At 50.9% G+C, this 22,178-nt stretch overlaps 1 protein-coding gene across 1 annotated transcript in view; it reads right to left on the bottom strand.

Annotated features, from left to right (window-relative positions):
- TG (thyroglobulin) overlaps positions 1-22,178 on the bottom strand; it is a 243,041-nt gene that overhangs the window by 108,698 nt on the left and 112,165 nt on the right. The window contains exons 35-39 of the mRNA XM_014728161.3: positions 11,575-11,709; positions 9,297-9,461; positions 5,149-5,368; positions 3,560-3,653; positions 1,495-1,663 (exon numbers count right to left, since the gene is read on the bottom strand). Coding sequence (XP_014583647.3) covers positions 1,495-1,663; positions 3,560-3,653; positions 5,149-5,368; positions 9,297-9,461; positions 11,575-11,709 — 783 coding nt within the window. The remainder of the gene's footprint in view (positions 1-1,494; positions 1,664-3,559; positions 3,654-5,148; positions 5,369-9,296; positions 9,462-11,574; positions 11,710-22,178) is intronic.

The following is a 22,178-nucleotide window of genomic DNA, read 5'->3' as shown; positions in this document are numbered from 1 at the left end:
TTCCCAGAAGCACACGAATTCTCAATAAGATGACAGCCCATGAAATCATAGCCCCTCGCCCCCTCAGGGACGGACGACATATGGAAATTCACTCTCTTCTGTCTGGAAATGCTCTAAACCAAGAAGTCAGCCGTGTCTGTGAAAACCTGCCCCCACCCACCACCACCATTTAGCAGGAGGAGCTTGGAATTTCACCCACCTCCTTAGAGAAAGGAGCTACTGAGTTAAATCATTCAGTCATGTTTGAAAAGAGGAAAGGAAACCAGGCGAAGCGTTGTCAATGCTCTGGCAGCTGACCCTGCTCCCCCTGAGGGAAAATCTGAAATCTGTTCTTCATCTCCATTTCCCACGTTGGCATCTGGTCGGATTTTGCCTTAATTTCTTGACCCTTTCGCGTTTGTTGCGCAGGCCTAGAATCTTCATCATGGCGCTCAAGGCCCCGTGCCAGGTGGTCTGTTAGCCCGCATTCCCTGCACCGCTGGGTTCCTACTCGTGCTAGATCCACCCCACTCACCCACACTCTACTCAAGTCCCTCATTCCAGCCATGCTGCCTTCCACCCGCCCACCCACACTTAGCAGGTAAGCCAACCCAGGTCTTAAACGAGAATCTTGGAGAACAGAGATGAGGCTCAGTGCCCATCCTGGAGGACTCGAAAAGCCCGTCACAGTCTCTAAAGCCCTTTCACATGCAGGACCTCACTTGAGCCTCACAGTAACTCTGGAAGTTGAGTACAATTATTCCCATTTTACAGAGGAGAAAACTGAGACTCAGAGAAAGGAAGGGTTTGTCCAAGGTCACATAGACAATGAATGGCTCTTCGGATTCCCAGACCAGCGTGTCTGTGCTCGGTCACAGCTACTTGACAACTGCCCTGCCACTGGTGGGGGCTGGAGATGGAGGAGATGTGGACGAAGGATGCTGACATTGGTCCAAGCCTCAATTCTGCCCTGGGGGTTGTAGGGGAGAGGAGAGGGGGCAACCAGAGTGACAAATGGGGCTGTGACTAGATAGGGGACAGGCCAATGTTCACAAGCAAGGCTGGGGTTAAAGGGGGAGCCGGAAGCCCATCACTGATGCAGCCCTCACTCTGAGTCAGAGGGCTTCCCTGTGTGTCCAAGGCCATAATCCATGCCTTACGGTTCTCCAGGGCCAGTCAACCCTGCTGGGGAATCCTGTCCTGCTCTTTCCTGAGCATGTGACCTTGAGCAAGTGTCTAACCTTCTGAGACCTCAATAGACACACACACAGATACACATCGCAAGATAAAGCATGGGACAGCTTCCGACACATAGTCCAATCAATGGAAACTATGGCTCTTGTCTACGAGTGTCAGCGTCACCGGAGGGAGCTGGATGTTCCACTGAGGGCTCAGCTGGGCTGGAGGCGGGCCAGGGGCCAGGAGGGGATGGGGCTTCGGGAAGAAGGGGCCGCACACGCACAGAGCGAGCCTCAGCTTTAGGAGTCAGCAGTCCCACCAACGCCAGCAACTCACCGGAACTCAGGAAGCCGAAGACGCCCACTCGGTAGCCGGCAGTGACCACGATGAGGTTGCCAACAGCAGCCAGGAAGGAACCGTCAAGGGCCAGCTGTCCTTCGCTCACCCTGCCCTCCATGGAGTTGTGGAAGAACACCAGCACGGACGCTCCGGGGGCCTGTGGGGACTGGAGAGATGCGGGGGCTACAGCTTGGCCCATTTTCCCGCAGCAGAGCTCAGTGAGGGCACCTTCCCATGGAGGAGTGAGATTCTGAGCCTGCGTGTGACTCTTCTGGTCAGCGCTGCTCTCTGGGCACACTCAGTCCCATGCTATGGGGTGAAGTGTGTCCCCCTAAATTGACATGTTCAAGCCCTAACCCCCAGGCCTCAGAATGTGCCTGTGTTGGGAGCGAGGTCCTGTAAAGAGGTAATTAAGCTAGGTGGCCCTTCTCCAACATGACTGACATCCTAACAGCGCTCAGAGCCATTTTATCGGGTGGCACACCAGCAAGAGAGGAGGCTGTTTGCCTTGCTGCCGGCAAGTGTCAGTGAAGCGAGGGGAGGCCGCAGAGGGTCCTGAGGGTCAGTCCTCAGCCTCTCCACCCCGCAGCCAGAAGGAGGTGTCCAAGATGCTGCCCCCCCAACCCCTGCAGGGTCCGTCACTTTAGCAGCATGCGCCGCTGTGGCAGCCCAGGCTATGGCATCAACGCTCCTCCCCCAAGGCCAGGATGAGGCGACGGAGCTGCCCAAGGCAGAAACAGCAAAGCTTTCTTCAAATGGGAACTTCCCTGGGGGACAGAGCACTGGATTTGGAGTCAGGATACGGGGACCAAGCCTCCACTCAGCCCAGCTGTGTGTCCTTAAGTAAGTCACTTAGCCTCTCTTAGCCTCATTTCTGCACCTTTAAAATGAGGAGGGACTATATATAGAGATAGGGAGATATAGATATCTTCCTTGTAGAATTGATGTGAAGACAAGTGAAATCACAGATATGAAAGCAAGTAGCAGGCTGGTTTGGAGCCAGAACTTAATTTGGCATCTGCAAGTATGGTATGACCAGAGTTGGGCAGAATGGAACTCTATCACCTCCCTCACTCTAGGCTCCATACTTCTGTTAACGCAGCCCATGAAGTACAGTTGACTCTCTCTGCTAGTAGGAAACCAGGAATTGGTGGCATCGTCACATGCACCATGGGATCTATCAACTTTGGGTCAGCCTCACCAGAAACTCTTGTTCCCTAAAGCTCATCAGGTCCTTTCACTCCCATGCATTCTGACCCTTTCCCCTAAATAGAAAACTCAAATATTCAACCTCAGGGTCACAGATGCTACTTAGGCAGAAACGGGCTTCAAAACAGGGCACAACCAGGGTCAGGGTCAAAGCCCCCCACCTCACCTCCAGAACTGCCTCAAATAAGAGTCCATGCAGAAAGCTCCCACAAACGCCCCCGAGGGGTGGCCCCAAGCATCTTCCGCAGGGGAGAGGACATTTCCTCATTTGCAGGCTAATTGGAATGCCAGCTGCTCCCTTCCCAGCCTGTGGCCTCTAGGGGTCCCCGCCCTACATGGCCGGCCCTCACCTTGCCTGCCTGCATGGCTCACATCCTCCCACCTCTGCGCTGTGCTCCAACGGGACCTCCTGACCGCCACCGACCCCCTCCTGTCCCTGTGTATTTTTCGTCACTATTTATTTGCTTGTCTGTTTATTTCTGGCCCCGGGAGGGCAGTGGCTGTGTTTTGTCATAGCGGGGTCCCACCTGGAGCAGTCCCAGCCTGTCACAGGCCATCGTGAATATTTCTTAGAGAAGCGGGTGGGGATAACGGTGCACCGGCCCCGGTGTGGCTGGGGCGCCGGGATGCCGGACGTGGGGAGGATGGGACGAGGCTGTGGAGGAAGCCGAAGGCCCCTCTGCCTGCTCTCAGCCAGTCAGGCCTTCTCGAAGCCAAGAGCCACCCCAGGGGGCATGGGAGCACAACCCAAGGGGAGCACACGGGAGAGGAGGGAACGGGGCCCAAAGCCGTGGGGAGCGGGTGGCACCTGGGTGGTTTTCCAGGCAAACCCAGCAAGGGCTGCAGGACTCACCACATTCTGGGGGACAAACACATTGAGATGCAGGCAGTCTTCGCTGAGTCCGGGAGACAGGGGCGTTCTGGCACCCGGCTGCCAGCAGCTGGCCCTGCAGATACAGGCTGTAAGACTTCCAGGGGAAAGGAGCAAGGCGGCAGGCCCACATCCCCTTCCCACTGCCCCGTTCCCGAGGCTGGGGTCCCACCAGCTCTGGCAATTAGGCAGCTTTGGGAAACGGGAGATGGGAGTGGCAAATGAATGGGAGGAACAGCAGGTGCCCACCACTCTCCCTGGCACCGGCCTGGGCAGGAACATCCCCCAGGGACAGGTGCTAAACCAGAGAGAAGGGCACCCGAGACAAGGAAGGGGACAATGGATGCCACTTGGGACCTTGGCCCTCCTTTGCTCCAAGTGTGCAGACCTGTTGCCAGATGAGGTGTCCGACCTGCTCTCTACGTCAGCACAGAGTTCCTGTGCGCCAGGGTGAGTGTCTCCCAGCATAAGAGCTGAGACCACGTTTGGGACAGGCCTATGGAGGATGATGGTACTTCACCCAAAAGACTGATTCCACTCAGCACTGGGATCTGATGAGCCAAGCGCTCCAACTACTCACCACTCTAAAACCTCTGTGACTCAACCTCCTCTGTCAAATGGGTACATCCTAACGTGGCAAAGTGCTCTAGTTGGGGCAGGTTTATTCCTTTCGTTTCTCAGTGGTGGAGACTCAGCCGTGGCTTTCTACATCCCCCCTGCCACTGGCCGACTGCAGCCTCCACCTTCCCCGGCCTGGATACTCAAGAGCCTCCTAGCTCCTCTCTTTCTGGCCTGAGCCTGTGGACCTGCCCGGCCTGTGGGAAGGGCAAACGCAGGTGGGGAGGAGAAGGGAGGAGTGCGCTTCTTCAGGGTACTCCGCACACACTCTAGTTAGGAAAATCACAACATCTTCCCCACTGCGTCAGCTATCTAAAGCGGTGTATGCCTGGGAGGAATGGATGAAATCGAAAATAGCTGATGAGGCAGGAAGATAGGCTACAGATGCTTTTTTTTTTATTTTGAAAACTCCTTTTAATATTGTCCCTATTAGAAAAAAAAATAGTTCTTTTAAGGTTATTTTCATTAGCTCATGTAATTTTCCTTCTCTGCTATATTTCTCAGCCGCACTGAAGTCAGACGTGGCCAGGAGTTCTGAGCTCTGGCCACCCGGATGGATCCTGGTGCAACTGTTGGATGCATACCACTTCCAAGGGTGGCCCCTAGAAATGTCCCCAGCAGACTCTCCCACAGCCTCTTTCCTAAATGCGATGCCGAGGGAGGTTCGTGCTGAAGAAGGCAGAGCCTCTGTCAGCCTGGGTCCCCGAATCGCTGTGTGGAGCAGAGCACATCAGCCCCTCCATCACCAAGTGGACTTTCCAGGAGGAAGATAACGTTATACTGGGGACATTTATCTGTTAGAGCGCTTAATGCCACCTTAACTACGACACCCCCACCCACTGCACCGCTCCCTCTAGGAGGCACTGCTCTGCCCCCAGGTCTCCCTCTGATGGATGACGATGCGAGACGGCTTCTCTGGGCAGTCACCTAAGCGTGCTCCACTCAGCCCTTACCGTGGCTTGGTGGCATCCCAAGGTCCTGTCCAGTTCAGGGGCTCGGGTGCCCGGAAGCGGCTCTCTGCCAAGGGCGGGGAGGCATACGGAACTCCCAGGAACTGGTCCACCTGCTTCCACGAAGTGCCCACCCGGATGGCCTGGGACCTGCCCAGCAGCTGGCCGTGGGTGGCGATGGTCACAGAAGGCGCAGATGTCCCAGAGCCAAGGAGAGGGAGGTCTGTTGGGAGGGGCGTGCGGGGGAGGAGGGCGAGAGGGAGCAGTGGGTGCTCTATTCAAACAAAATACTGCCATTTGCACTTTAAAAAGGTTGAAAATCCATTCAGTCCCCAATAGCTTAAGTCTAGTCAAGTTAGTGCTCAATGTGAAAAAAACTGCCAAGACAGTTCACCTTTACCAGGCACTGAATATGTGCAGAGGCAGTACCAGTGCCTTCTCTCCAGGTGTTAGCTCGTCACTCTGGCCCACAACCCCTCACTCAGCCCCGTGGGGCCAGGCATGAGCTTCAGGTCAGACGTAATTGGATTTTTACAAGAACGGAGGGACTTTTTAGAACTTTTGGATTTCAGGATTGCAGCTAAGGAACTGTGGCCCATATTTGCCTTTCACTGGTGAGGAAATAAGTTTGGGGACTGAGGGTGGGCAGCTGCCAGGACTTCATGGTCATGTAGGAGTCAAAGCCACACCTTTCTGAACCCAACTCTGACCACGCCCCATTCACATGGGGTCAAGGGTCAAGTCAGGACCCCTCTCTGGGCCTCTGCCCATGCCTGCAATGCCCTCCCTCCCTTTGTTCGTGTCTGAATCCCGCATGGTCTGTAAGTTCTGGGCTGGGCCCGCCTGCCATCACCGCTCTGAGCTCCAGAGGGCTTTCCACGCCCCTTCTTGTAGGGCTAATCACCAGATCCCATCGGCCTCCCTGGAGCCCTACCTTATCTCCTCTACTATATTTTCTTTCATTCGCTCACTCGTTCAACAAACTCTTGTTGGGCTCCAGCTCGGTGCCAAATGCCAATGTCAGGGACCTGAGACAGGCCTGTGTGTCTGATTCTCCACAGGACTTAGGGCCACACACAAGGGGAAACAAACACTGGTGGAGAGATATTGTCTCTCTCTCAATGTGTGTGTGTGTGTGTGTGTGCAAAGTCTCTTATTATTTCCAGCAGCTGGGTTTGCTTGGCTCGGCTCTCCCGTCAGCTGGTTGAGAGCGAAAGCTTTGCTGCCTCTGCAGCTCCTTTTGTTTAATATATACATATATATGATGACTAGACAGGAGCACGGGAGAAGGGGCAGACAGACAGACAGACAGGCAGGCAGGAGTCTATCCATTCCTCAAGAGCTTGGTTTAATGCAGTAGTTCAACTGGAGGTGATTTTGTTCCCAGGGGACATTTGACAATGTCTGGAGATATTTTTGGTTGTCACAAGGGTTGGAGAGAGACGCTCGCTGTTGGCATCTAGTAGGGTAGAGGTCAGGGATGCTGCTAAACATCCTATGATAGGCAGGACAGCTCCCCACAGCAAAGAATTATGTGGGCCCACATGTCAATGGTGCAAGGTTGAGAAACCCTGGTGGGACATGTGTTCATGACCTCCAGCCCACTGAAGCTCGGCACCGTGAGGGAAAACTGACAGCCGGTCAGGGGAGTCAGGGAGACCTGTGTTTTATGATATGACCAGCTACTTCAGGAAAACATTGTAATTGTTTTGATCTTCATAATTTTTCCATTTGCAAAGTAGGAATAATAGCAGTCCATACAACACGAAGATGTCCAGAATAGATAACACGATGCCTGTCATGTTCCAGGCCCAGTGCCTAGCAAATGGCAGGAGCTCAACACATGAATGAATGAATGCATGAAGGAAGGAAAAGAGGGAGTGAGGAAGAGAGGGGAGGGAGGGAGGAAAGGAAAGAAGGAAGGAAGAAGGAAAGAGGGAGGGAGGAAAGGAGGAGGGGGAGGGAAGAAGGGAGGGAGGAAGGAGAGAGAGAGAGAGAGGGAGAGAAAGAAGAAGAGAGAGAGAGGGAGGGAGAGAGGGCGAGAGAGAGAAGGAGGGAGAGAGAGAGAGAAAGAGAGGGAGAGAGAGAGACAGAAAGAAAGAGAGAAAGAAAGAAACAGAAACAAAGAAACAAAGAAACAAAGAAGGAAAGAAAAAGAGAAAAAGGAAGGAAGGGAGAAGGAACATAGTGAATGAAACCTTCTCTGTTGCACAAACACTGGATTGTGAGTTCCAACTTAAGATGGAAGCTCAGGATGGAAAGAACCAGCTGCTGCCCTGTGATCTGGCCTCCAGCACAAATCATGACCATCTCGCCCCACAGTTGCTTCTCACAAGATTTCCTGTTTCATTCGTAAATCACAGGGTCTCGGGCAAGCCCTGAGGACTGTGGGTACTAACATAGCAGAAACTTCTGAGGTCAGGTTTTTGCTCTGCAGGAAACAGCCACATTTCATGAACGTGGCATCATCCGAAGGCGGGGCCGAGACAGAAAATATGAGAGCTAAAGAATTTCGAGGGAATGCGAGCATGCTTTCCCACAGACAGCAGTGTTCCAGGCCCCGTGCAGAGGCTGCCCAATGAATCCCAGACTGAGCGAAATCCAACACGGGGAAATGTTAGATGCACAGCTCTCCCTTTTGAAATCTTTTGCAGAAATGGTGGACTTTTCCCAAAACCCTCCCATATTTAGGCCATGCGACTCCCTGGGCTAAGAAAATTATCTGCAGCTCTGTATGCACATTAGGTGCAAACCAACAGTGTCTGTGTGGGTGGATATGGCATGCGTCTTCCGCCGGAACTGAGCATTTCATGTTGCATTTGAGTTGCATGCAATGAACAGAGAAGCAGCCTCATTTGTTTTACAGAATCAAACCTCCAAGTCCAGCAGGACCACCACACGGATTAGCTACCCTATGGGCGACACATACTATTGAAATCTATCTGACTTGACCAAACAATATCATGTCCAGCGAGAAGACAAGACTTGAGACGGAGGGCCCAAGACGCCAGCATAGAGGAGTCACAGGACTCCCAGGCCCCGGGGCACGAGCTGGAGGAGGGAGGCAGAGAGGAGGATGTGCCGGGATCAAGACAGGCCTGAAGGACCATCAACACTCTAGGATGGGGTGGGGCCAAATCTTGCTGCTCCCTGACTTTGTAAATAAAGTCTCATTGGCACAGAGCCCCGCCCATTGGTTTACCAATCCTGTGCGGCTGCTTTCCTGCCACAAAGGCAAAGCTGAGCAGTTGTAACAGAGACATGTGGCTGCAGAGCTGAAATATTTATCATCTAGCCCTTTACTGGGAAAGTCTGCTAATCTCTGCTCTATTAGATAAGATGAAAGGAATAGCTAACAGCTTTTAAAAGTTATTAATTTCATCCCGTAAGTATGTCTAATCGGGGAGGTGCACCCGCCAGGCCCCCGGCTCCCATGTTTCCTGTTCCACGGCTCTTACTACTTTGCTTAGGGATGGATTCACATGTTGCTCTGCCCTTTGCGTGCTTCCTCCCTGTATCCCCAGCACCTGACCCAAGGTCTGACACATAACAGCACCTTACTGAATGTTTCAAACTAAACTGAGCCAGGAGCAGCGGCCTGCTCTGAAGTGGTCGTGATGTGGTACTCAGGCATCGTGGTTTGCAGGAGAGCATTGCATCGAGAGTTTGCACCTGGCTCCAAGTCCCTGCTCTGTCCTCACTAGCTGTACGAAATCAGAGAAGTAGCATGACTTCTCTGGGCCAGAGTCTCCTGATTTCTAAGATGGGGATAAAACCCTTATCTTTCCACCTCAAGGGATAGTGTAAGGATCAAATGAGATGCGGCACATGAAACAACTTTCTATACTACAAAAAAGTACTAAAAAGTGACCTATTTATTTTACTAAGAAACTCAAAGGGCAAAATGCTTCTATATCTCAAACAAACAAATGAATAAAGGCAGTGCCAAGAAATTCTGGGTTAGAAGTAGGGTTTTTGACCTTCCTTCAGTCCAAGCCAGGTGAGTCCCACCTAGCCCAGGATAACTTTGGCCAACTGTCTGTTAAGAACCTCAAAAGCCATCCCTCTTGAATCACCACATGCTGGGAAAGTCCCTCCCAGCCAGACCCAGGCTCTGGGGAATGGCTGCAAAGACATAGGCCGGCACTTACTTGGCTTCCGGTAGATGTAAGTGGCCTCTTCACGAAGCAGAAGTTGGCAGTTCTGGGCCTGCAGGCTGTGAGTACAGCTCTGGGTGTCAGGATAGAACACACACCTCACGGCACCAGGTTGGGTCTGCAGAGTGGTGACGAGGCAGGCCTTGTGACGGGAACACTCTGTGGAGTAGAAAGAGAGAGTGAAGCTTGGGCCACAGAGATGTCACCTCAGTCACGCACCATCTATCTATCCAACCATGCATCCATGAATCCATGCATCATCCATCCGTCCCATCATGCATCCATGAATCCATGCATCATCCATCCATCCATCCAATCATGCATCCATGAATCCATGCATCATCCATCCGTCCATCCAACCATGCATCCATGAATCCATGCATTGTCCATCCATCTGTCCAATCATGCATCTGTGAATCCATGCATCATCCATCCAACCAATCATGCGTCCATGAATCCATGCATCATCCATCCATCCATCCAATCATGCATCTGTGAATCCATGCATCATCCATCCAACCAATCATGCATCCATGAATCCATGCATCATCCATCCACCCATCCAATCATGCATCCATGAATCCATGCATCATCCATCCATTCATCCAATCATGCGTCCATGAATCCATGCATCATCCATCCATCCATCCAATCATGTGTCCGTGAATCCATGCACTGTCCATCCACCCTGCCATCTCTCCATGCATCATCCATCAATCCACCCATTCAATGATACACCCATGAATCTATGTATCATTCATCCACCTGCCCATCCATCCATCCCAAGATAACCTGGGGTGCCCAGCAGAAAGGAATTAGGCTGGGAGAGAAGACCCTCAGTGGGGTCTCCTCTGCAGTCTCCTCATCCCCCATAGTCAAGGTCTCCAAGGGGATAAGCCAGCCAGCTGTCCTTCCATCCAATCATGCATCATGAATCCAGACATACATCCATGCATCATTCCTCCATCCATCTATCCATCTATCCACCCAATGATGCATCTATGCATCCATGTATCCATCTATCTATGTATCCACCCATCCATGCATCCATCCACATTCTCACTCGCTTATTCATCTGACCACTTACAATACACCCCAGGCACTGTGCCAGGGGCTGCGAATAAAATGGTGGTGGTGGGGCTGGGGCGGACCCAACCCTCCCAGCAGTCTATTTTTCACACTACAGTCAGGTTTTGGTTGTTTATTTATTCACAGATATGCTCTTGTCACTCCCCTGTTTAAAGCACCTCCATGGCTTCCGACTGGCCTCAGGATTAAGTCACACCAGACAAGGCTCTCCATGCTCTTCCTTGCCTTCTTCTTCAGCTTCGTCTCCCTCTGCCCCCTACCCCCATCATACTCACCACATTCCCTCAAGGGTTATATTATTTCCCATGTGTGCCAGGTCCTGCACTAAACAGCTTAAATTATTCATGGCATTCAGCATATTCAGTCCTAAGAACAGCTCTGGAAATAGTGCTGCTTCATCTGATTGAGCAAGCTGTGCACTCCCTAAAGGCTTTATTCATAGCCTAGTCTCTATGTAATGGCACCACGTAGACTTGTGCAGTGCACAACCTGTACATCTGTACATGGTGGCCCTGTCTGTGTAAGATAGGCATATTGCTATCTAACCTTGTAGAGAAGGAGACTCATAGAATCTCAGAATTGGAGGAGTGGAAGTGCTATCTAATCTCAGCTTCTTTCAGAAGGTAGTCTTTGTAGACCATTCCTAACATGTGGTCACCAAGCTCTTTTGTTTAACTACCAGTGACCGAAACCCTCTAAAGGAAGTATGCGTCTGTGAACAGCTTTGCCTATTAGAAAGTTCTCCATATTGCACTGAAAAATATCTCTTGAAATTTGAGTTTTACCCATAGAGCTTAGTTTTGCCCATGAGCCTGGCCAGAACAAGTACACTTCCTCCTCACCGTGCTGGGCCACCTGCGATCTGAGGATAGCCATCACAGCTTCCAAACGTCTCCTCTGTCTCACATTAACCCCGTAGATCCTTCCTCTGACCTGGTCCAAGGTTGCTCATTTTCTGGCTGGCTTATCCCCTTGGAGACCTTGACTGTGGGGTGGCCCTGCCAGAGGACGAGGCTACTACAGAGGAGAGCCGACCCAGGGTCTGCCCCCCCAGGTTAATCGCTTCCTTCCTTCCTACGCACCCCAGGTCACCTTGGGCTCGCCTGTGTGTCTCTGAGGCCAGAATCTTGAGCAGCACTTGTGGGAGAGGAGCCTTGTCCACCATCTGAGGGTAGAAACTTACCCAACAAGCAGAAGTCTCGGGCAACAGAGAAGTCGCTGGTGGCAGCCGTGCTGATTTGGGCAACATCAAAGTTCCTGATGGACGGATCAAGAACTACGGACGAGGGGGCCAGGGACTGCCATGCATCCAGAGCGGCTAGGAGAGAAAGTGGGGGACAGTCAGTTGCACATATATACCACCCGGGGCATGAGGAAGACAGAGGAGGGCCACCTGATGCCCCCAAAGGGCAGCCCCAGGGCACCCTCCTTGTGGTCTCTATTCTTGTGTGATCCCCTCCTTTATCTATCACTCCAGTCTACAACGATTTTTTAAGAGTTTTTGATGAGCCAAGCTCTGTGCTCAAGCCTATGGATACAAAGGTAAAAAACAAAACAAAAGAGACAAAGTCTGAGAGTTTCTAGTTAGCAGCTTGCAGTAGAAGGGGAGAGAAGTCAGAAAGACAAGGCAAACAGCGTAACGCAGTCGTTATAATGCAACAATTAGAATAAGGCTGGGTACCGGTGCCAATAACAAGCCTATCAGTAGGTGTTACCAGGTTTTGTCTGCAGGCCTTCACAGACATGCCATCATTTAATCATCCGCAGCCCGCAGGGGGAGAAAGGACCATTGCTCTCCTTAGCAGACACCGTGGCCTGCTGCCCAGGCCACCCTCAGGACCAAGGTTCTCATCTCCCCAACTGCTGGGAAGTTAGCGGCTGGGGGCTCCCAGCTGAGTCCCTCTCCAGGAGTTGCCTTCTGTCTGGGCGAGCTGTTTCCCCTCCCCAGGGTCAGCCTGGGTCCAAAAACTAGTCCATATGGGTATACAAAGGCCCAGCGCCCCTTTCTCAAAAGGGGCTCTGAAGGGGCCACTGTCCAGTTCATATGGCAGTTCTACCTGCCCCCTGCCTGATCCCTCCCCCTCGCTTCCTTACAGCTGTGCCCCAAACTTCCTGCACGCACATCTCCATCACAGAGCCTGTTTCCAGGAAACCTCAGCTAAGACATCCATTTTAAAGAGGAAGACAACGAGGCACGGAAGGGTTAAAAGGGCTGGTCCAGCAGCGCATCGTTCATAAGGAGCAGAACACGATCGGAACTAGGTCTTTGCATCCACAGAGCCTGTGTCCTTCCGTTGCGCTACCGTCCTGTACGTAGGACATGCTGTCACAGCAGGACAGAAGGACACGCTGGTGTAGCTGCCAGGGAGACGCTCAGCAGAGGTGAAGCCATCTGGCAGAGCCCCTGTGTCCCCTGAGGACAGAGGTGGCCCTCAACAGGGGGCTTAAGCTTCCACTGTGAGGAAGGACTGCCGGTCTGGGTCGACGGGTGCTTTAGTCTGTCCACAAATAGCCCTCGAGAGGGCAAATGCCGCCTCCCAACACAGGCCTCTGTGATCATTCGAGAGTGCTGATTCTAGAACATTCCAGAGTGCTGTTCAGTGGGTGCATCACTAACAGTTAGTGGTGAAAATCTTTCTATTCATTTATTTTTGCTTTTTGTCTTTGACTTTTTCTTTTTCAGAAGATCACAGCGGTTTATCCCTGTAATAAATACTAGGGAGCATCTACCTTGTGAGAGCGGAACCCCGGGGCAATCTTAGGTCTCGCACTTGACAGTTTACACGGCACCATCACTTATCAGCCAAGCCCTTTGGGGGTGTCCCTCCATCGCTTCAGTTTCCCCATCTGTGAAACGTCTCCACATTTGATCCCCCAAGTGCCCCGGACAAGGGGTCGGGGGGGGCCCTCTAACATCTGCTTCATAAACGAGGAGTCGGAAGCTGAGAGAGGTTACCAAGAACACAGAGGGAGACAGTGACCACGCCAGAGAGAGAACCAGGCCTCTCACTCTCAGCCAACGCCCCTTCCGTCCCCTCTGAGCTTCCTATGTAGCTGAGCATCTTTTCTGGAAAACTATCCCCAGATAGGAAAAGGTCATCGCCTTTGATAGCACCATGTGCTTAGCTATATGGGGAAGCCTGTCATTTTTATCTCAAATCTGTCTTTGACACGCAGAGCACTGGCGGGGAGGGCGCTCACTAAAATTAGAATGGTAGATAAAGTAGCATAACAACCCAGCATCACTACCTTTTTTTTTTTTAATGAAAAAAGAAAAAGAGAGAGAAGAAAAGTTTATCCAGAGAAGCTGCCAAATAATGCAAACAATTTTCACATGGGACTCAGCATGAGGACCTGGAGCCGGAGGGCCATCCTCAGAATCAGGAGCCACCACGTCCTTCTGAACGGCTTCCCTGCAAGAGACCCTGGGCTTTCATCTTCTCGAGCATCCTCCACATGTTGCTATTTTCATGGTCAGTACAAGTGGCATTTTTGCAACATGACCAAGCTGAGCTGCATATTTTTAGATGGTGAGTATCCTGCAATTTGGGAGAAGAGCTATGATGGGGTTTCAGGGCCAACCTTGCCAATCACGGTCTTAAAATGGAAGCCTTAGCCGCACTCTGCGTTTAGGTTGATGTCTGGGGGGAAACGCTATAATTGAAGGGTGAATTGCATCTCCAAAGTGAGAGCCAGCTCATCGGTCGCCATCCCAGGGCCGGGAGCCAAGTCCCTGCCACACCCTCCTCCTGTCCCCCTTTCCCAGACGGCAGGAACCCCCCGGATGAGCCACTGCTGTCGTGCAGAATCCAACAACTGGGGTTCATGCCCCTCAGGAAAATTCTGAGAACAAGTCCTTTGAGAACGCAAAAGCATGGTGAAGCATGAAAGCTGGGGATCTTGGTAGCACTTCCTGAAAGTTTGCTATTTGCCAAGAACCCGGCAACACCATTAATATTCACGATCACCCACGTGTGGGCACCATCACTCTGCACATTCTACAGACGAGGAAATGGATCCAGCAACACGTCCAAAGGGCTTAGCTGATAAGTGGCAGTGTTAGGACTTGAGCCCAGCTCCTCCAGGCAGAGAGAGCACACGGCTTCCTACGATGCCGCACCTCTTCTCCCGATGAACGAGGCGAAGGCAGCATCTGAGTGAATCTGATCTGCACCAGAGTTTGAGAACTACTGACGGACGGTAGGAAGGATCCTAAACTTTTTGGCTGATGAGCCTCGTTTTCCAGGCTTCCAGGAAAAACAGCAGCACCTGTGGTTTGTTGATTAGTTTTCTTTTGCTTCAAATAGACTTTATAAATTGCAATACCGGTATCACTTATTAAAAATAATCATCTTCCCTTGAATTGGAAATGCCATGTTTATCACATATTAAGTACCTAGACGTAAACAAATTCTGTTTGGTGGCTATCTGGTTTTTTCATTCATTTCTTTGCTAATCCTGGCTCTACCCTCATGTTTCTTAAATCATCATCACTTTATAATACACGTTATCATTGTAGAAGTCTTCCCAGATTATTTTCCTGTTAAAAATATTTCTTGGCTATTTATTCTACCAGATGAAATTCAAAACCATTTTGACAAGTTTCAAGAAAGCTCATTTGGGATATTAATTGGAACATTCTTAAAGTTAAAGGTTAGTTTGAGGGGCTGGCCTGGTGGCGCAGTGGTTAAGTGCGCACATTCTGCTTCAGTGGCCCGGGGTTCGCCGGTTCAGATCCCGGGTGCGGACATGGCACCGCTTGGCAAGCCATGCTGTGGTAGGCGTCCCACATATAAAGTGGAGGAAGATGGGCACGGATGTTAGCTCAAGGCCAATCATCCTCAGCAAAAAGAGGAGGATAGGTGTCAGATGTTAGCTCAGGGCCAATCTTCCTCAACAAACAAACAAACGAATAAAAATTTTAAAAAATAAAAATAAAATAATAAATGAATAAAAAAGTTAGAAGTTAGTTTGAGAAAAAGATTTTTAATTTTATTGTGACTAATTTGGGGTCTCATTAAGAATGAAATGGGATTTTTTTTCCACTATATTTTTTAAAATAGTTATTGTTGACCCAAAGGAAAGTTATTTATTTGCATGTATTTCTTTTCTAGCAGAACCCTGACCTCACTCTCAAAGTAACTCGCAGATGTGAAACTCAGGCTCTTCTCTGTGTGGCTGCTCTGAAAACGGGCCCCAAACTGGATCGCAGACGCAGCGATGACATGCCTCAGTGGGGCTCCAGTTGGGCAATCCTCTGTGTTAACTGATTTACTACGCACTTGTTCATTCATTCATTTATTCACTCGACAACTACCTACCAGCCTCCCACATTCCCAGGACGATACTTGACAGCAAAAGGTGGAAGCCTGGAAAAACAGGCTTATTAGTCAAAAAGTCTGGAATCCTTCCTATTGTCCATCAGTCATTCTCAAACTCTGGTGATTATGAGTCACTCAAAGAACTGAGTACGAACTCTGAAGCCCAGGTGCTGTCCTCGCCTCGAGGAGCCTTGGTCTCTGTGCTCCCTATCAGATTTCCAGGTGACTCTGACGCGTGGCCGAGTTGAGAACCACAGCCTTACACAGTGCTTGAAATACTCCTTTTGGTTTTCTTTGATTTGGCCACCAGCGCTGGAGAAACAGCTTAGGCTGGTGAAAAGAGGCAGTTCCAAAGCTCGGTCTAATACTGTGTGTCCCTGGGCAAGCTCCTTAACTACTCTGAGGAACTTGCATCTTTAAAAGTGATGTCTTTCTGCTAAGCACTGCGCTTGCTCTGGATCTCTCATCCACATGACGCCTCTGAGAAGATGACATAGGACCACTGACATCTTGCTGTAGATGAGCTCATCAGCTCCTCTGCTCTGAGCCCCTCTGAGTCAGACCTCAGGAAACTGGTCCTTTCCCCTCAGAGCAGGGAGAAGAGGAAGCAGGAGGAGGAGGTGACCAGAGAAGGAGAAGAAAACGGTTGGCTCCTCCAGGATGACTGTCTCCCAGGGTACCCAGGGCTTCACTGCCCCTCAGCGGCCCCAGCGTGCTCTCTAGTTTTGCTAAACCCCAGAGCCCCCAGGGAACTCCCCAGGAGCCACTGCTGGTTAGGGAAGAATATAGGATGATGGGCCTGCCCCTGACATTGCCAGAAACCAGAGAACGGGTGGGACACATCCCGCAGCTGTAACAGTGGCTGCCCTGAGCATATGTCATAAATGAGACACTCTTGGTTAAGCAGCCAGATTCCTCGAGGCTATCCCAGCTCCTCCACTTAACTGCTCTGCGACTTTGGGCAAACAACTCCCGTTCTCTGAGGCTCAGTTTCCTCATCTGCAAAATGGGGAGATAATGAGATCTTCTCTCCTAAGGTGGTGATCGGGCTGAATGAGATCCTAGACGTGAACCGTTTAGCACAGAGCTGGCACGGGGGGAGCACTTAGCACAGTAGCCCCCCCAGCACCGTCTCTGGGTCAAGCTGCTGGGTTCTCGCTGCATCTCCATCACTATCTTTTGAAAACTATGGAGGCATGAGCCTGACTGAAGTACCGTGGGAGGTTCTCTAAGGCGTATAGGAGCCCAAACCATTGCCAGTGATATTAAAATCTTCTTCCTGGCTTCTGCCTGCTCCCTGCTCCCTCTCGCCCATCCCAGCATTGCCCCAAGGCACCTTGCATCCCGCCCATCAGCACCTCGCCCCTGCCCTCTGGTCCTGCGACCCCTCAGTCAGGTCACAGGCAGGGTGGGACGAGCCACGTTCCTGCCTCACCAGCCACTGGGCCTTCTTTTCCGGAGAAGACCTGGGGCTGGAAACAGCAACGTTTACACACAGCAACGTTTCAAGGTTTCACGAGCTCAGCACATCCCAGAGTGCCACTTCACTGCCCTGCCCCCAGCCTGCTCTGCACCCTACACCGTTCTTCTTTCCTGGGGGACTGTTTCCACCACTCCCTCTGTTGTCCCACCCAGAAATCCCGTCGTCCGTGTCCCTCCTCGTCCTGTCAATCCTGCCTTCTCAGCTCCTCTGGGAACTGTCCTTTCTTTTCCATCCAGATTCTGGCCTCATCAATTTCACTCCAGCTGCCGTCACTCCAGTTACTGAGACCCTGTCGCCAGTCTTGCCCCCTCTCAGGCCATTGTCACATTGTAGCCAGGGTCACCTCCAAATCCGACTATGGCACTCACTGCCTATGGTCCTCGGGGTCACGGGCAAACCTGCGGTGGGCGGGGCAAGTCCGCCCAGGTCTCCAGCTGCATCGCACCACCCCTCTTTACTGGGGGGCCTGGTGCTCCCCACTCTCACCCACACACCAAACAGGTCATCAGATAACCATAAGAAGTGAAAAGAGATATCCCTTTACTGCGTAATTGGAGTTACTTATGTTAACTCACGTCCACCCACCCCACGGCAGATAGGGACCCTGAGCCACAGAAGGAAAGGTCACGGCATACTCCCCAAGGTCACAGAGGCACTTGCTAAGGTCACAAAGGCATCCCAAGGTCCCAGGGTACTCCCCAGGGTCACAGGGCAGAGCCTGGTCTCAGATCCCGCCAACACGGTCTCTGCTCTGCCTGGCCACAGCCTGGGACCTCCTCGCTGAGGTCCTGACTGGCAAGCTCAGCCCACTTTCCCAGCAGCAAATGCCCTCCTTCTCAGCACTCCGCCCAGACCCCGCACTGCCGTGGTGAAGACGCTTGGTCACTCGTTCATACTATAAACCGTAGTATGAAACAGCTCACCAGCAGGTCCAGGACCCTGGAGTAGAACGTACCCTGGGAGGCAAGTGGCCCTGTTGCCCACTAGCAAAGGGGAAATGGTGGCCTTAAGGGGAAGAGAGATGCACCAATGTCACGAGGCCCTTTGCTCTGGGACGGGATAAACTTGCAACAAGTGCTACCATCTAGCGAGCAGGCAGTAAACGCCTAATAATTCCTGTGAAGAGTGTCTGACTGTGTCTTATGACACTCTACAGAGATGAACAATTTTATCTCTATTTTACAGAAGAGAAAAGTGAGGCCCAGATAGGGCCAGTGACTTGCCCAAGGCCACACAGCTGAAAGGCAGCAAGTCAGCATTTGAACCCAGGACAGCCCTATGGCATTAAACTCCACTGTGCATCACAGAGTTGCTGGGGGGTGGGGGGGTACAGAGGACCAGGTGGCAGGGTGGGGGCGGCTTGGGCCACTGCAGGACTCCAGGGCAGCACGGGCTGCATCCTTGGCACAGGTAGCCTCCAAGTGACATTGAGGTCCTTTCACTCCCTTCTGGAAAGCACTGTATTCCCTTTTAATGCACACTAAAGAAAAAAAAAAAATTACTGGACAAGAATATATCTGAAATTTAATTTTCCACCAATCTATGGAAAATTCTGTTTAATTCCCTTTCTTTTCTTCTTCCCTCCCTCTTCCTTCCTTCCTTCCTTCCTTCCTTCCTTCCTCCCTGTCTTCTTGCATTCCTTCCTTCCTTCCTTTTCAGACATCAGTTAAAGGAGGAAATGTTGGCTTTTGATTTCAAGGCTTGGATAGAACACTTTCAACCATTAAAAATAGCTTTAAAAAAGCCCCACATCACAGCAGAGCTGTTAATAGAGCAGGGAGAGGTCTGTCACCTGCTGGCTGCCCAACCAAAGGTGGGCTCCTGCTTGGACACTCATCTTCCGCATTTGCAAAAACTGAGGGGAAGTGCCTTCAATATTTTTGAATCAGATCAAAGGGCAGAAATGTCAAACCGACAGCAACTGCCACCCTTTTTTCCAACGTTCAAACAATCACAGACCCATTTCTTAAATGAAAAAAATAAAAAATATGATTTTCTTAAGAATCTCCAAGAACAAAGAGAACAACGAGTGTAAGTTCCAAAACGATACAGGATTCTTTCTATTCTTCTTGCAATCAGAACCCCAAAGAATTCCCATCAGCTCCTCAGCACCTATCGAAGGAACTGGTGCCGAGTACGGAAAAGCTGGAGGAAACGCTGGAGGGGGTTTCCACGCCCAGGCTGGCTGACTGGGGCAAAACATCAAAGTTTTGAAGACGTTCAGGCAGGAAAAGCATCTCAGGCACCAGCAAACCCCCACGACCTTGGGCGTGAGCAGAGGACAAGACTTGGGGCTGCTGCTGCTGTCGCAGCTTGAAGGCCACAAAGTGCCTGCCAGTGGGAGGATGCCCGCGTGCCGTCATTATCAGACAGGACCAACACTCCGACATCCTGATTTCTCACTAGACACCGCCTTTCAAGTCAGAACCACGTCACACTGGGCTATTTTTGTCCTTGTTAGCACGCGGAAAAAAACAGATGTTCCTTTGATAACAGAAAGGAAAAAAAAAAACCACCTTTGTTATTTTGCGATCGTTTGAAAGATGAAAATGGGACCGGAGCTACCTGTTGATCTAGCATTTCTTCAGAGAAAAGGCCTGACACTTACAGTAGACCCTACTGGGCCCCTTTTTACATGTATAACACTAGAAAAACACCTAAAGACATATTTCCTGTGCTCAGCCTCCAAATGCCCCTTTTGAGTTCCCCAAGGGCACGCTTTTCTCCTAACTTTGCCTCTCCAGAGGTTAGCAGGGGTACGATGGTGAGCTGTGGTGGAACTTCCACCCAAGCAGGACTTTGAAGTCCTCACCCCCCCCAGTACTTCAGATGTGACCTTGTTTGGAGAGAGGGTCTTCACGGAGGTCACCAAGTTAAAATGAGGTCATCAGAATGGTCCCTAATCTAAAATGACTGGTGTCCCTACAAAAAGGGGGAAACTTGGACATAGAGACGCTCCTGGAGGGAAGATGATATGAACACACAGGGAGGAGACAGCTATCGACAAGCCAAGGAGAGCCTTCTAGAACAAATCCCTCCCTCACAGCCCTCAAGGCACCTACTCTGCAGAGATTCTGATCTCAGACTTTCGGCCTCCAGAACTGCGAGAGAATAAATTTCTGCTGAGCCACCCAGTCTGCGGTATTTCGTTACGGCCGCCCTAACAAACTAACGCAATGAGTGAGTTCTCAGTAAAAACGTCCTTTCGCTGTCTCACAGAAAGCCTGCTCCGTCCGCATGTTGCACTCTGGCTAAATAATGCTAATCCTAACGACAATTCTTGCAAAATAACACCTGTGACCATGGCTGATATTTATTAAGCATTTCCTATCTGCCAGGCACATTGCGATGTGCTACATACGTTATTTCAATTAACGCACACACAGCTGTGTGACAGGGCTGTGCTGGTCACCCTGGCTCAGAGAAGTGGCCTTGCATGTTTTAAGGAGAGACGGCTCTGGGGGCAGTCTGCCAGGCCAAATCCCAGCTTTGCCCCCTGCCAGCTCTGACTTTGGGTGAATTCTATGCTAAGTCTCAATCATTGTCATTTTGTTTTAATCTGTAAACTGGAATAGTCATGTCATCTGTGTCATAGAGCACAGCTTCCCATATGGTAAAGGTCACAGTGTGCTATTAATCTTTCCGCACTTCCAAGGGGAGGGGGTGGAGGCAGCTAGGGCTGGTCCTCTCCTTTCGTTACCCCAAGGCAGATGTCAGCATCCCCAGGGTGTGTCATGGCATGAAAGATTCAGCAAGCTCTGGACACAAGATGAGGACTGCATGGAGCAATGCTGCCCACGGCTTGGTGCGTGTGAAGTGCTCCATAACATTTGTTAAGGGTTTGACCCCTGTGCGTCCACCTCCAGTGGCCAAGCTCCTACTTTTGTGCCATGTTGCTGAATGCACAAGGACATAGATGCTGTCACTTGTGAAATAGGGCATTTCAACCAAAACATGAACATTCATAGCACTGATATGAGGATGCCACCCCCTCACCTTCCTGGTCAAGACTGTCCCACGTGGGGCATAGCTCTGTCATGTGGCCCAAGAGGACTAGAAAAGATTCAAAGGATTCAGGAACTCAGGAGGAAGGACACAGAAGACAGAAACTCTTCAGACGAGGGTAGAGGTCAGCAAGATTTTTCAGTTAGAAGCTAGAGAGTAAATATTTTAGGCTTCCGTGGACACATTCGTTCTCTGTCGCATATCCTCCTATATTTTTTTTACAATCCTTTAAAAGTGACTGAGGGCCATCCTCAGCTCATGGGTCACACAAAAACAGACTGCAGGCTCTGGTTTGCCGACCCCTGGTCCAGTAGGCAGAGGCTGAAAAGGGTCGTGGTTTCAGTCATTACGACCACGGTGGAGGGGGGTTCTACAGGCTAGGAAGCAAAACTCCAACAGGCAACGTGACAGAAAGATTTTTGTGCTTTTTCCAGGAATGAGGAGTAGTCTGGGAAATGCCATCTGGAGGGTAAAATATTGTAATTTTATGATATGTTGATAGTTGCCCTTCTTAACTTGGCATGTTAAAGTCCTTTCACAAAATGACGATGATTAGTTTGTTTTGTTTTAAAAAATTGTTCTTACTTGGTAGAATGAAAACTTGGCAATCATGAGCTGTCGTCCAATCCAAGAGGAGAATGTAAGCCCAGCCTGTCTTCTCTAGACGCGGCCTTGCTCGCTCCGGATGCAGCCTCCCGCTGCTCCCATCTCCCTGAAACAATCTCGCTGCTGTCACAGCTAACCAACCCCTGGACCCGTCTCATCCTTTCCCAATACTGTGTCCTGGAAACAAGGGTCCTTACCACGATCATAATGTCCCCTGTCCCTGTTTTGGGTCACAACCTTCTGGCCACAGAACCTTCTAGTCCTTCTCATTATCCTCAACTGGGGATGCCTGGTCATTCTCTCACATTCTTCAAATTCTTTGCCAGCCAGCTCATAATTTTCATCCCCACCCCAAGTCCTGCTAAAATCTTT

This window comes from Equus caballus, chromosome 9 (assembly GCF_041296265.1).
Source record: "Equus caballus isolate H_3958 breed thoroughbred chromosome 9, TB-T2T, whole genome shotgun sequence".
Taxonomy (NCBI): domain Eukaryota; kingdom Metazoa; phylum Chordata; class Mammalia; order Perissodactyla; family Equidae; genus Equus; species Equus caballus.
This window is presented reverse-complemented; position numbering and strand designations above follow the sequence as displayed.